A 15,976-nucleotide genomic window follows, 5' to 3' on the forward strand; every position below is an offset into this window, starting at 1 on the left:
AGCTTTTTGAAAATGTTTTCCTTGGATGAGAAACATTTTTGTATAAATACAATGAAAATTGAACTCGTTGCTCCCAGATATCCTGAAATTACTCTTTGACATCTGAAAGGCAAGTTTGGGTTCAAGATGATTAACACAAACTGAGGATGCTTGCTTGGCTGTAACCAAACCCCATTTCACCTGAGGTCAGCAGGAGCTGCATTGTGTATATCAGCTTCTCTTGCAGCACCCATCTCTGTCCATGATCAGTTGATCCTGTTACAGAAAAGTGCAAGAGATGAGATATGTATTTCTAACAAGTGTGCTGAAGCTGGCTTTAGTAACTGGCTGTAATTGCCCAAATGTTAGCTACTACACTTATTGTTTAATGCAAATACTAGCATGCAGAAGAGGGCTTGCAAGAAAATACAGGCTAGAACAGTGTAATTGGCCTGCTGTATGGTGACAATCAGTAGCACATATAAGAAGGTGCTTTAATATTAAGCATGTAAATAATCCTGTCAATTCCAACCCAAACTCCCAGTAATGCCACATGGGTTGCTTGCCAGCATCATTCCCATGTTCACAGTCTTCATAATTTCTGCAAGGTTCTAAGAGCTCTGGCTTTGTTAGGGAAGTCACTTAGCCATGTTCTTGTGTTAAATATATAAATTTACCTGCTTAAAATCAGATGTCTATAACTGCTTTGCTGGATTGGGTCTAGACTACTGCGCCCTGCTGGGATTTAAACTTTACTGATATCTGAAAAGCTCATAGCTGACACTGAAAAGCTACTTGTTTTTTGTACACTAGCACAAAATTGTTTTACAGCACTGGGAATATCATTTAATTTCTTTATGTAAATTGAGAATAATTACCTTAGTCAAATGTTTTTCTTTCAGAAGAAGCAATTTTTTAGCACAGATTTCTAGGAGGTTGGTTCTAGATGCAGATTCAGACATTTCTTTTCCTTTCTTGTTACAATATTTGACATTAAGTTGATGTGATACATTTCTTTAAACAAACAATATACTGTTTGCTCAGAAAAAATCTTTTACTTCCTTTTGCAATTGTACAAACATATATATTTTAAAAAAAGGAAAAAAAAATTATGTGTTTTGGTTGTCTGCTATCTTAATAAATAACAATAAAAAAACAAAGCCACAGGAAAATTACTGCTGTTGTGGAGGAGAGTGTTTATATAGCCTGAAAAAACTACCACCCTCATACACAGGCTGGGGTGCTCTTTCTTAGTGATACAAGAGCGTGTAAAGCTAGATATCAACTGAAGAATTCACATCAGCATGAGAGCAGCTAAATGTCATTTCATTCAGCTGATATGCATCTACTTTGCTGCTTTGTTTTCTTTTGGGGGATGAAAAGCAAACAAAGCAGCTTAGACTTGTCCAAATTGAAAAGTTTCTTTATGTGTGGTAGACAGAAACTTAATTGTATTGGTTCTCTTTTAGCAGATGTCTTCCAAAGGAGGTGACCTACTATGCTTCACGTTAATATCCTCCCTGTATGTACCTGGTCCATCAGGTTACTGTTGTCAAAGCATAACAGGCTGTGTTGTAAATAAAGAATTTATATGCCATATACCACAGCCATCCTGGGACTTCGTAGCCCGGTTCTTAGAGTATCCCTTTAGAGCTGCTTTAACCTAAAAGAGCTTTCAGTGCAATCCCAGCACAATGGCTAAACTGCAGATTCACTGAAGGTCTCCTTAACAACATGTAAGAATTGGTTATCATTTGGCCTGTTACCAGTTTAAATTTGGTTTAAATCAGAGTAATTATCTGACACGTGTCCATGAGAAAAAGAAATCAGCTCTGATCAAAGTATTGAAGTTGTCCATTACAATAGAGATATAAGTAAATTAAATCAGGACTTGTTGAAATATGTCAAATGTGGTCTTGAAATGGAGTTCTCATATAGTCTGTATTCCAAAATGAAGTTTGTTTAGGTGAAAAAAAAAAAAAAAAAAAGGATTTTGGAAATGTGAGCAGTTTTTTTCATAGATTCTACTTCCAACTTGAATACTTCAAAATCTTACAAATGATTTGACTTATGTAGAGCTCTAATTAATAACACAGTTACCTTTTCCATTCCAAATCTTTTCCATTCTTTTACTTTTTTAAGGAGATTCACCTCTTAATATTCATCAAATTTGCATGAAGCCATGCATAGTAATTGTAGCCGTGTTCCAGTCCCTCATTCTTTCCCAGCCTTCTGTTTATTTCCTCAGAAATGCACCCCTTATGGGATTTTTTAATTATTATTATCTGCAGTTCATAATTTCTGTTTCTGTGGTGTTATTCCATGTCCTTTTCATATCCTGGCTTACCACACACGCTGGGTGAACGGTGTGTTGTTCATCCCAGCAGAGACGGTTCGTTATTTCTGTTTGTTAACATGGACGAGTATATAGCACTGACAAGGACTCTATAAAAACAGGCATTCATCCAAGTGCTGCTGATGACTCAATCAAGCTGTAATATCAGCAAGCAAGCAAAGAAGTCTTTAGGTCTGTGGCAGCTTTAGATTGTGCTGATTTGAAAGGCTATAACTCATTTCATCTGCAGAATGACTCTGTCCTGTTGGCATTTAGTGAAATGAGGGTAAGCAGGCAAAGTGATTTCAGCTATGCATATTGAGCCAAACCTGTGTGAAATATGTTATGCAAGCACAGAAAGATTTTCTCTTTGTGTCACTGATCTTGCCATGAGATAGCTTGTAAGGAATGTACACGCTGCAAAAAAAGAAAGGTTCTTCCCCAAAAAAATTCTGCAAGGGTATGTACATACATATTTTGTATTTGATTAAACGTGCTTTAGAGTGGTGCAGAGCTTGAGAGGCTGGACTTGCATGCCCTTCTCCTCAGCCCTCATTCCTACTTGATGATGGCTGTATTTATGTGTGTTTGCATGCGCTGCAAGCTCTTGTGTCCTTGCCTGTTTGTGATTGATGGAATGATGAAAGGTAGAAATATAAAGAAAAAAAATACTACATCTTCTCGGATTAGTCCTTCACTCAGTAATGTTGTTCAGTTTGCAGCAGAGAAGCCACCTTTGGTTCTGGAATAGTTGCACATGTGTTATTTGGCAAGCAAAGTGAAACTGAAGGAGGTTACAGGGGAAAAAAAAAAATCCCATGTTTGGAGTACTTGGAGTCCAGTGAGTTAATGGAGATGGCAAAAGCAAGAATTCCTTCTTAGGCATAATTTAATGAAGTGTAATATCCTTCTCTTTCCTTCAGGTCCTTTCAGGTTCAGGACCCATCTAAATGTAAAGATCTCGCTTCAAACAACAGTTTTGTTTATAAGCAAAACTCTTTATGATTTGCTCCGAGTGTCAACATAGTTGTTTGTCCAGAGTAGATGCAAACCACTCAGTAGGCTATAACTAAACAATTTATTTTTTCATGGGTTTTCTTAGCCTGGTTTCCCCTGTCTGTGCTGACTGTGTTCACGTCCCACTGGAGAGATGTGTTTAAATTCACTTGTGATTGACCTTACTCCAACACTGCTATAGAAAAGGGCCAGGAATTTTTCTATCCTTTTATAACTCCTGGCTCCCTTTCTCCACTGAAGCAATTAGCCTGAGCTGACCTCTAGCCAAATGTTCCTGTGGTCAAGTTTCAGCTGCCTTGAGGACAGTCAGCTGTTGTAATTATTTTTCTGGTTTTAGCTCTCTTCGTTCTTACGAACTGCAGGAGTTGGGCAAGACGTAGACTATTATTCTTTAGAATAGCAGGTATTAAAGACACTGAAATGTCTTGTTCTGCTCGATAACAGGGACTTTATTAGTGGTATTTGTCTTTCATACAGATGCAAGGAGGCAGAGATTACTAGATTGTGAAAGGTCAGGTTTATCCTAAAGCAGATCAGAGGAGAAAAGCTGTCTCTCACTAGGTTAACACTGCAGCCTCTGAACAATGCTGTTCTTGTGAGCTTGCACAAGTGTTGTAGAGGAACAAGAGCAGGCTGTTGCAAACCACGCATGTGAGAACCTTGTGCAAGGTGGTCGTCTAATGGTGAAGCAGATGGTGCTCCAGAGGAGTCTTCTGTCTGAAATTTTATTCTGTACCACCAAAATCAGTATTGTGGTGGGGCAGCTCCTGTTGTGCTGCAGATTTTCTACCACAAGCCTACAGCTGTGGGAGCTCTTTGTAGACGTGCTGGGTGCAGAGAGGCGACACAGACCCTGGTGCTTCACACAGCATGCAGAGCTCCTTCTGCCTGGGGGTGGGGGGTGGGGGAACCTTGAGCACGAGCCCTGTCCCACGAGCTCTGGGTTTGAGCTCCAAGGGAATAAGCACAGTTTGCCTTTTCCAGGTCCTGTTGTACAAAGTGGGGAGTGTGGCCCTTCTGTATTTTCATATGAGAGCAGCCACCATGTTTGACGTCAGTCTTGTCTGTACTGGGTATGTTCAGACTACACCTGTTGGCTTTTTCTGTTACAATTTATTACAATTAGTTGTTAAAATAAATGTTTATGCATTGATTTTAACTGGAACAATTTCCTGATGGCGTTCGCTGCAGCAGGTATGTAAACAAGACCGCTAGCACACGAGGAAGAGCAGTGCTGGAGCAGGATTGTTTTTATCTGCAGCAGCAAGGCCTTACTGAGGTTTAACGTGATAGTTGACCTCTGGGATACATTTCCAGACTCCTGGGTTAGTGCTCTATCTGTCAAACCACTCGTCCTTGCAGGAAGCTGAGATAAGTGCTCGTCCCAGCACACGAAGGGGACAGCCCTGCCTGTGGTGGCTGTGCCTGGGAGATGATCCCGTTCTCAGCACGGTGCTGCTCGGCGCGGTGTGGTTGTAACAACCTCTGCTCACAGATGTGCTGTGAATGACCAACTGTGCTGATCATTTTGCATGGAGAACTCCCAGGAGGGTTGTGTTATTTTTTTTCATGTCCTGTCATTAAGCAGGAAGAGGTAGGAAAGTTTGGAGAAGAGCAAAATGAGCAGAGGTTGGTGGACAGGAGAGAGCAGGCAGGTGTGATCAGAGGCAAGCATGGGATGTCTGGGTGTTACAGTGCGGAGGGCAGAGCAGGGTTGTAAATAGAGTGACGTGCTCAGGGCTGTGAAAGAGAGAACAAAACTTTAGGGAGAAAGTGGAGAGGCTGTAAGGGGTGGGGGATGTCTGATAGGGCACGAGCTGTCTAAGAGGAGGGGAACTGGCAAGTACAGTGAAGCATTTCTGTAGAAGATTTATTAATAAGAAACAATAAGAATCCTCTAAACATAAGTACAGACAGAGTTGGGGGAACAATTGAGCAAGCTGAAAACATTGCTGTTCTGGGATGAACCTCATGCTGTGCCAGTGTAGCTCCTCTCTACAAACAGGATCACTGCCCTGTAGTTGCTTTGTAAACTTCTTCCCAGCCCTGTGCTGCTCTCCAGCAGCTGCAGCCTTTCGCTGCTCCGCAGGCTCCCACAGCAGCCCTAATCCTTCACGAGCACACATCCAGCCCTGCCATACAGCTCCCTTCCTCCCTGCCCACAGGAGGACAGGCTGCTGCTTCGGGCAGAGCCACGTCTGCTCGCACAGGGCGAGTGCTGCAACCGGGCAGCCCTGCAGCAGCCCCTCTCCAGTGGGAAGCATCCTGGGTTAGGCTCCGCAGGGTGGTCCGGATACATCCTCCCTGTGCTGGGCATGAAACTGGAGAATTACTGAGCGGTTGTGTTAATGAGGATGTGAGAAATATCTTCAGATTTTCAAGTTTTATTCTAAACTGCATGAATGAGGAATCTGGAGTTTGTAATAATTGTGGTGTGGTTTTTTTTTGAAGCGAGTCAATCTGTTTTCTTGGTGAGAAAATTAAGAAGAGGGAAATATCTTTTAAGTTCGATGTTAACATAGTTTTCCATATTCAGCCTGCTTGTGTTTTACAGTTGCTGACTAAATTCACACTTTTTTGTGAATTTATTCACAAAATTCACAAGAAACGTAAATTCTTTTGCTCGCTCAAGTAGGACTGTTTCAATAGCCAGATTTGCCAGCATTGGTCATGTTAATTGGTAGCACCCACTTAAGAGATTGTTGCTCTGTAGTAGGTTCGGTGGCTTGGACACTGCTGATATATTCTGTCAGATGGAGACAGAAAATGTCCAGCTGAAAGCACTTCAGTGTAGAATCAAGGTTTGCTGTACCCCTTTATGGTCATGTATAAAAGTGCTAGCCTAGCACGTATCCCAGGTCCTGCCCTTCCCCATTGTCTCCAGATGCTGGTGATAACAGCACAAGCAACATAGCATCCCTCACACAGGGTTGCAGGTTGTGATGAGGTTGTGGCACAGATAAATTAGGGAGGTTTGGTTGTGATCTCTGTGTGGCACAGATAAATTAGGGAGAAGGAGGAACGTGCTTTCTGGGGAGGTTGCAAAGGCTTGTTGGGTTGAGGACTGTCTGTGTGGTGTGCTGCGTGGACATGCCTGAAGGTGCCTTCTCAGCAGTGAAACACTGACGGATTTTCAGCACCAGACATCTCCCGTGGCAGATGCCTAAGCACAGCGCAGCAGAGCAGGGCACCGAGGCACGTGCTTGCAGCTCTGTGGGAAGCCAGGAGGAACAGACCAGAGAATTAGCCTGGGTTACTTGTTGCCTACAGCTGCTGCAGCATTTGTTCTCTGCTCACTCCTCCAGTTTTTACTGCATGTAGTTCTAGACTCAGAAAGCATTGTACATGTCCTGCAAAGACGAGCACAGCTTCAGGGGTATGCAAGCTGGAAAGGCAATCATCATGTGTTTGTTCCCTAAGAGAGAGGTTTTTCTTTCCTACTTTCACATTTAACCTAGGCTAGTCATCGGGATCCACTCCCCAAAGGCTGCTTTGGAGGGCAGTGTGGTTACTTTGGTTACTTCCTGGAAGCAAGCTAGAAATTGACAATACTGATTTTTTTCCTATGTATTAAATGAACTAGAGACCCATGAGCTAGTCTTCGTATAAAAATACTACACGCTATCTGTCCCAGGCAGCAGAATGATGATGTGACTATATGAGGCAATAAACCATAAACTAAATATGCTTCTAGTTTAAATTTAATCAGAAGTTCAATAAAAATAGATAATAGTTTGTGTCATGTACCTGTAATAATGTTAGTTTATAAATAAAGTCTCTTGTTGTCCTTTATTATTACAGAATTAGAGTTATGGATCTTCGGCATCTGCTGTTTACTTTGGCGCTGGTCTGTGCAAATGACTCACTTTCTTCAAGTGATGGTAAGTTTGATGGTAACCTTTCTGTGCCTTTGTATGTGTATAGCTTTATATAAGGAGTATTTTTATATTATACGCGTCAGGACTGTTGGAAGGTCCTTGATTGTGGTAAGATAGGTGCAAAATGTGAAAAATACGTCAGCTAATGTTACTGTGAAGAGAGTGGATAATGTTGAGACTATATGTTGCAGAATAAACGTGAATTTTGTAGACTGCATTGTGTGCGTGATATGTAATCAGACCAGATCAATGCTGGTGTTAAATGTTGAGATTCACTCCTCTAAGGTACCAAAGTTATGAAAGAATTGCATGAGGTTAATTTTTTGTGGAAACTTTTCCTTTCCTTAATGAGTCTTTTTAGTATATTTCTATGGTAAATGTAGAACTATTTGGAAGTATAAAGGAAGGACTTTAAGGCTTCACATACTTGGTCTGAGGCCAGTATGAATAAGTTTCATAAGAAATACACTTAGAAATTCTTAAGTAGAGGTTATAAAAGGGATTTGAAAAGAACATGTAACCTCAGACAGCCAGATGGCTGTGGGTAGCCAGCAGAAAACCTCTTAGCTAGGCGAAGCTCTGTTCAGGGTTTGCATCCACTGAATGTGCCTTTGGCTTTCCACAGTTCATCCCCTTCTCATCCTAATTCACCTCAGTTTTTCCACTTGTAAATTAAATGTAGGGCTGGAAATTACTCCCTCTAGCTGAGCTTTCTCTGATGCTTTCTGTTTCTGCAACCAGCAATGATCCAGAGACATTTCTGTGTCACCCAGAGGCCTGCCTTGACCCTGTTTGGTCCTTTGGGATGGGTCTTTTACTCATTTAGAACAAAAAGTTCCTGTTAACTTCATTGGGAGTTTTATGTTGTGTCAGACAGATCCGCTTACACGGATTATGATCTGCTCCTGTAAACAAATACAAAACCTAGTCTGCTCAGTCTTATTCTGGCTTTTGGAAAGAACAGTGAGTTTTCCATAATTACTAATCTTACACAAACATGTTGCCTCTTCTCCCAGGACTGCAGAGCAGCATCACTAGAGTGGTTCCTGAAGCAGGTGACCCTCCTGACCTTCTGACCAAAACCAATGCAAGCAGGGAAAGTCACAGAGGGCAGCTGGCTGAGTAATTTGGAAAAAAGTGGGGTGGAAACAGCTTCCACAGAATGCTGTAAACAGGCTGATAAAATTTTCAGTGAAAGTTTCTCACATTTCTCAGTTTATTTTTTTTCTTCACTCAGTGGCTCCAATCCTACCTAAGTGTTACAAAATGCAAATTAAATACATACAGAGTTGCAAGCCATACTTTGTGAGCCCTTCTGCTGTTAACTTTGGAGTACGATGCTAAATCAAAGGTCTATGACGTAGTTACCTGTAATCATAACTATCCTACAGTTTAACAGTGTAGTAATCCTCCATCTCCCTGATGGAGTTTAGACACCCATATTTGCAAAATGAATGGAGAAATACAAGGGCTATTACCTTGTTGTTAACGAAAACATTAGGCTGAAATAAGATATAATTAGAACTCAGATGATTAGTTTTCAGAGAATTCTTCCATAAGGTTCGTTTTATTTATTAAAAAGAACACCAGTGTCTTTATTTACTTCTATGTTTGTGGTTGAGATTCTTGTCTTCAGCATTATCAGGCCACGGATCATCTGTGAGATTCTCTTCTCCCTTGCTAATTCAGGCATTTTCTGTAACATTTACCAAATTTCATCTGAGTTCCTGATGTATCTGGCTGTTGACGGCAATGCATGAGTCCAGTTTTCACTTTTGTTCCCTGCTTTTGTTTCCTTCTTAGAGCAGTACTTTCATTCTGCTACATGCATGTCCCATGGGAAAAGAGTTTGTCTGTTTAAGAAATGCATAAGGAAGTATGGTGTAGTGAAGTGTTTGTTTTCATATTAAAATTGTGGGGCTGAAACAATGTGGGGCTTTTATATAATCTATTCTGCATCCTTCTCTGTTTTCTGATTTGGTTAAAAGTATAGATAAGTTTATGATAGGAATCTGCTCGGTAAAGCTGTACACTGTTTTTCCCTGTTGCATACCGCTCCCTTTCATTAGACGTATGAACTGAAATAAAATTTGGAAATTCCTCCTTGGTTCTGCTGAAATGTGGAAAGTCAGTGTTTCTCAGTGAAATCTGATACATGTACCAGCTTCTATTCACTGTCTCTTTCAAAATGGCCAGTAGAACAGAAATGAATGTGTCCTGATTTGATCCTTTCCCCACTGTGTCTGCATGTTACAGTAAATTCATTAAATGGACAAAAATAATCCCTGCTCAGATGCTGCAGTCTACTGGACCATCTGATTTCCCTCTCAGTGTTTAAGGGCACATAATGATTTTTAAATCCCTTCCAGATGAGGTGTGGTCCACATGTCCTACGTAAAAATCATGATACAAATAAAACTTAGCTGCAGTGTCACCTTTTATCTGGTGACTTTACCTATGCTGATGAAATAGTAACCTCTATTAATTAACCTCCAGAATCAAAAAAGGAGAAGTATTTTAGTTGTGGTCCTATACTTAAAGCTAGGACACAATGCCGTAAACCTATACGTGTCCTGATTTGCAGTATTACTACTACAGGATTGTGTATATGAAATAAACAGAGTTTTTTCATCCCCAAAATAAATTTTGAATCACTAAACTACTTTTAAGGTTGTAGCACTTCTGTTTTGAGGGTGGGGGAGATGGTCAACTGAGGAAGTCTAACAAGGAAATAAAACTTGAACAATAATCTTTGAGATAACATGGGAGAACATCCATGTGTCATTCTTGAGTAATACAGATGAAGTAATAATAATACAGTTTTTAGCCAGCCAGTGCTGTTTTGTTCTACTTTTTTGTTTTTCCATGTGAGTATGCCTGCATCTGAAAATGCTTCTCATGAGCATACGGCCCCTCTCTTAGCTTATTGCTAGGTGATGAATCCTGAAAATCTTACAGAGAGCTCTGCCCAGCACAGTCTTGCTGAGGCCTTCCTATAAACTTAATTAGATATACTCCATACCTGATATGTTGCTACAGGGGTTGATCTGCGGTGTCAGAGCTCCTGAAGAAATCCACTGCAGTAATTGTAATTTTCATCGTAGCACAACAAAAAAAGGACACAGATTTGCTAGTCTTACACTAAATCACACTGCTGACACAGTGTAATATTGACTGGTATGTAGAGTGATTCACAGAAGAACAGCATGTTTTTTACGTCTTGAAAGTAAAGCTTATATTCAGCTGTACAAGCGCCTGTGCTTCGAGCTGGCTCTGAGCAGTGGGGTCAGATCCACCCTTGGCACACAGTTAAATCCCATACGTGTTTCCTCCTGGCAGGGAAAAGGGTGTGAGGCCAGCAGCTGGCCGGAGAACTGCACAGCATTCAAGACCAGATCTTGGACATTTAGTCACATGTTTGCTGTCTGCTCGTTCTGCTGGAGGCTTTCCACTGATTTAGTTTTTGTGCTCTGCTTTTGCTAAGAGCCTGGCTTGCCAGCTCCTCAAACAGAGGCTTTAGCTGGAGTGTGAAGTCACCGGGCTGCCCACCATCGCTGAGATGGGGGAGCTGAATGGGACCAAGTTATGTCTGCTGCATTGGGCTTGGCAGGGAGCTCGGAGCCACGCAGGTCTGGGACGTGCAGCCTCCTGCCAGCTGGATGCTGAGCCACACGCTGCCCGCGTCCCAGAGGTACTGCACAGCAGGGAGTACCCGGCACGGCAGAGCCAGTGGCAGAAAGAAAACGTAAAGGCCACCGCAGTGGGAAAGTAATTTCTGAGGTGTGTAACTGGCATAGGTGGATGGGCCTTGTGCCACAGAAATTTAAAAGCAGAAGGCCCGTTTTCACAGCTCTGAAGGTATTTTTGTCAACTCAGCAGAACTAAGGCTCCTGAGAATTTCAGTTGCTTTGAAGATGAGGGATTATGTGCTTTTGAAAATCACACAGCTTTGTTTATAGGTAATGTGGCACGTGAACAAGAGGCAGGAGTGATTCATGAGTATCTCACCTACTTCAGTGCAATAGTAATCGTGTTTCAAGGAAAAATAAGAACTTACCTTCAAATGCATATAAACAATTGGTGTTTGAGAGTAATGTAACCATGGTGTTTCAAATATGTATCTAAGCATATATGTGGGTATTATGTTTTAATATACCAGCTGACATCAAAAGTGGCTGAATAACTCCAGGCATAGGTTGCAAAATGTTTAGGAAGCAAAGTAAGTTTTGTCTACTTTTTCCTTCTTTACAAGCGATCAGTGTAGGTCACGTAAGGACACAGAGGAATAAACAGGGAATTAGACCCAGTTAATAAAACAATACTTAAGCTCAAGCAGTTCCAAAACTAATTTCTTCCCAGCGAAAGAAGTAGGAAATGTCTTTTATCATTTTTGATACTAAATCAACATTTATTTTAGAACATTACAGCTATGTTAATTCATTCTGTGAAGCAGGTTTAGGGAGATACTTGTATTTAATGACACAACAGTGAAAATATTTTTGAATGAACTGTTTTTGTACGATAACTTTAGGAGCTACAAGTCTGAATTTACTGTGCTTTTTATCTTATCTGATTTCAGAAAATAATTGAATCATAAGTTTTTGTGTGTGGTTGTTTTTTTTTACATTATTGTGTGAAACCTATGTTCAAATGCTCAATTTTCTTCATTTTTATAAAAGTATGATTAATTATTTTCCCTTCTGAGATACATCAAGTCCAGTTTTGACTTGCATCAAAATGTCCCTCTGTTGTGCTGGTATGTGTTCCCTTGCTGTACTTGGATGCTTTGTGTGCATTCCATATCCAGATTAAACCATCTAAGTTTGGGTGTGCAGTAGGTGTCAAATCTGCCAATTACAGATCTAGGGTTTGAATCCATCAGCCGTGAATAGGGTTTTAGTGTCATTAGACACTAAAGCACCTCAGGTACCGGCACAAGACTCAGAGATGGCACAGAACATGTAGGATGTCTGCATCCTCTTGGAATGGCCAGAAGCTTTTTGAGCTCTATAAAAAAGCTTGAGGCCAGGCAGCTCAAATGTCCCTGTACATCTGTTTTCAGGCAACTGAATCAACTCCATCAGTTGTTCTTCATTCCAGGGACTGTACTGAGTCTCTTTCCACTGGTTTCATGGGACCTTGGACACCTCAGGATGATAGTCATCCATGTATGAATCGTGGAGAGTCACTAGGTACCCGAAATAACAGCATGAGACTTATAGATAAAACATAAAACCAGTAGGAGCTCTGTGCATTTTGAATCAGAGGCTGGAAGGCAGGCAGCTTGAGACAGCTACAGATGTTAGGCTACTGGTTTTTGCCCTACCTCGCACAAAGAGAGCTGAATATAGGTGTCTGTGTTTTGAACTGAGTCTCAGCCGTACAGCTACAGCTGTCTTGTTTGGGTATGCATAATTCTGTGTGCTTTCTGCTGGGCAGTGGTGTAGCTGCTCAACCACATTGCCAGCCAAGGTGAGGGGTTTGAAAGAATAACAAAGGGCTTCTTACTGTCAGCGTGAAGTTAGGTAGAAGACCGATGTTGTCTAAAGCCATAGATTTGACTTTTGTGACAAATAGAAGAATTCTTAGTCTAAGCAGTGAGGTGCTGTTGAATTGCAGCATATTTTCTGCTGAGGAAAGGGAATTTGTCCATTTGTTTCTGGAGGTGGAAGGTAGCAGAGACTTTGTTGTCTGGTTTGAAATACTCAGAAAAGGAAAGATCAATGGCATTGTAGAGTTTTGGCTGAAAACACGTTTTGTGATTTAGACAAACTCAAATGTTATAGGTTGCAGTCAGTGCAGTGACAAACTATTTCTCATACATGAGGAGCGGTCTTTTATTTTAATGACTTTTTTGGTGATTTGGAATATTTGCATGAATAACTATCCTAAGCTTGTTAGGAGTGGCAAAAGATAATAAGAAAGGGCAAAGTCTTTCCCTAACTTAAGCTGCAAACTCTCTTTCTTCCTCTTGGTGAATAATAGTACCATAATATGTTTGGTAGTCATCTGTTCATTGTGTTCATTTTCTTTTCACTAATTCTTTCAGCTGGTTTATTTTTGCTTGTATTTTTTTCTCTGTGTTACCTACTTTTTCAATTATCTGCAGGCATATAATTAGGGGATACAAACCAAAGCAGAGCTGGCAGTGAAAACTGGAAAGTTCAACATTGCTACCAGCTTGGTGAATCCTATTTTACACAGACAGCAGCAGAATAGTTAAGAAAACATATTTAAAAATTACAAGTTTTAAAACAGACTTAAAGCAGACAAAGTCTTTAGAATAATTGCCTCATTTCCAGAAATTTAAGTATCTCTGAGCAAGAAAAATGTTCCATTATGTAGTAGAAATTGCCACAGAAGCCATTCCAGGAGCCAAGATCAGGAAGCTTGGCACAAGTGAACGTTAAGTTACACCACTCTGATCCTGCTAAGCCATTCTTGCTGGAGGGAACATTCATTTTGGCAGAGAGCAAAGTAGTATTTCCATCATCACTTTCCATTGTGATTAGGCATGGCTTTGATGGCTAGCAGAAAATTTTGAAGGAAGGCCTTGAGTCTGTGCACTTGGAGTTACTTTCACTGCTCCTGCTTCCTGGCAAGTAGTACGTATTTCAGATAAGCCATTTTTCTGTGACCATATGACAGTATCTATGCTGTCCCATGGAGAAGAAAGGATTTTACCTTCCCTTTTTTCTATAACAGGTAGCATACATGGTATTTTAACAGGAAGGGATTTGGGATTTCTAAGAGTGGAAGATACATTGTGGAAATGAATTGTAGACAGGCATATCCTTTATAAGAAAACAGAAAACAAAACCATAGTCCTGGAATTTTGAGGGATAGTAGCCTTAAATTACGGCCCTAAAATCCATATTTAGGCTTGTAACTGAGTACATCCAATAGTTCAGATGTTAACCGGGACTGCAAGAGGCTTGTCTCTTTTGTCCCTTCCTCCAAACCACATCAGTGACTCCAGTGAAGATTTAGTGAAGAGCCTTTGCATATCTTCACTCACAAGCCTGCCAAAAAAACACATCATGAACAATCAGCTTCACTCAGACACCCTGCAGAGTAACGTACATGCCAGTTTTCCTATGCAGTTATCTGAGTTATATGTAGCTGTTGTGTAGATTTCCTTCATTGTTCCTTAGTTGCCATCACATTTTCTTCTCTTTCAAACACAACCTCACCAATCTGCTGTCCTCTGATTGCTGGGTTTTGAGATCATTTGCACAAAGGAGCTGCACATCTGTAGTTGATGTCAGGTATAGTGAGAGGGAAAAGTTAAGCTGTCAGCTGCAAGGCTTGTAATGCCAATGTACATCTCTTTCCCAAGCAGCCAAGCCGCCAGCATACACACTGGTCCTCCTATGAACTGGAATTGCTTCTCCTTTACCAGGGATGAGCTGCACCCAAAACTGCTCACTTGCAGTGGTCACTTGTGGCTCACTTTTGAGAAGCAGTGCGGCTAGTTTGAAACAAGAACTTCTGCCTGTACATGCATTGAAGTGTATGAATTTAAGGAGGAAGATCAGACAATGGAGACAGTAAAAAACATTCACAGCACTTTGTACAGTTATCTAAGAAGATAAGTATGAAAATTCATAGTTAGCTTTTAACTTCTCTTTTGGTATTTGAAATGTAATTGTATATTTCATGTGAATTACTAGAATGGTTTGCACTGTACTAGCCAAATGCAACTCACTTAATAAGCTGCATAAGGGAAAGGAAAAGGAGTTCAGGCAAGTAATCACTAAACCATATTATGGAAGCATATTGCATGAGTTATGATGAATCATCCCATGCAGAGGTATATACAGAGCAAATTCTTTCAGTGTTACTCATCTGTAACCAGAAAAAGAAATTGTTGTCACTGCACATTCACTACATATAATGAAATGACCATGGGAAACTGTAAATTTTTTTCATGAATGTAAGCAATAATACCATTATCATCGTGTAGTAATGTACACTGCCTGATTCAAAATACAATGGACTTTCAGAACCAAGAGACTGTCTGCAGTGTTGCACCTTTTTGTTCCATGCTGTGGGCTTCAGAAGTGATAAGATCCAGCTGGAAACAGAATAAAAGCATGACTGGTAACTGGAGAAGCATCCTTACACTGAACTGGTTCATACCATTGTATGCGAGAGAGCATTGTTTGGCACCTCAGCAGTATTTTGGCACGTCTGTGCTCTCTCTTCCAAAGGACAGAAGCAACAGAGGAACAATTGAGATCAGGAGTTCGTTCACAAGATGCAGTCCTTGAGTTGCATGGAATGACTGAAAGCTTCGTGCAGGTAACCACCCTCAGCAGGACAACAACTTTCAGGGCTGCAGCAGCACTTCCACCGTCATTAGGTACTTCATGAACTGGCGCTGCCATTTGGAGGATGGCTTGGTCCAGCCTAGCAGTCAAATTCTTGGAAAAATTGACTGCAACAGTCCCTCGGATGTTTGTTGCAAGCGTTGGCCGTTCCACCAGTCTTCCATGTTACTCTCTGTAGCAGTATTACTGGTTACTGGGTGATGGAAAGGGAAAAGGGGATTTTGATAATACTGTGCCCTAGCAAGGTTCTCCTTGAGGAATCAAAATACCAGGCCTGGGCTGTTTCCCTTCCCTGTTACTGGAAAGGAGCTAAGAAGAATAGCCCAAGAATGGTGCTGTACGTGGCAGGCAGAGCTACAGACTATGGGTATGGACTCTTCATAGCTTCTGATTCTGGAGGAAGTTTTGGTATTTAACAAGACAGAACTTCATTA

At 41.0% G+C, this 15,976-nt stretch overlaps 1 protein-coding gene across 4 annotated transcripts in view; it reads left to right on the forward strand.

Moving 5' to 3' along the window:
* Window positions 1-15,976, forward strand: part of GHR (growth hormone receptor) — a 143,464-nt gene that overhangs the window by 65,047 nt on the left and 62,441 nt on the right. For all 4 annotated transcript variants that reach the window (XM_084304897.1, XM_084304895.1, XM_084304898.1 and 1 more), the window contains exon 3: window positions 7,133-7,212. In XM_084304897.1, coding sequence (XP_084161023.1) covers window positions 7,143-7,212 — 70 coding nt within the window. In that variant the 5' untranslated portion in view covers window positions 7,133-7,142. The remainder of the gene's footprint in view (window positions 1-7,132; window positions 7,213-15,976) is intronic.

This window comes from Netta rufina (assembly GCF_964035555.1).
Source record: "Netta rufina genome assembly, chromosome: Z".
Taxonomy (NCBI): domain Eukaryota; kingdom Metazoa; phylum Chordata; class Aves; order Anseriformes; family Anatidae; genus Netta; species Netta rufina.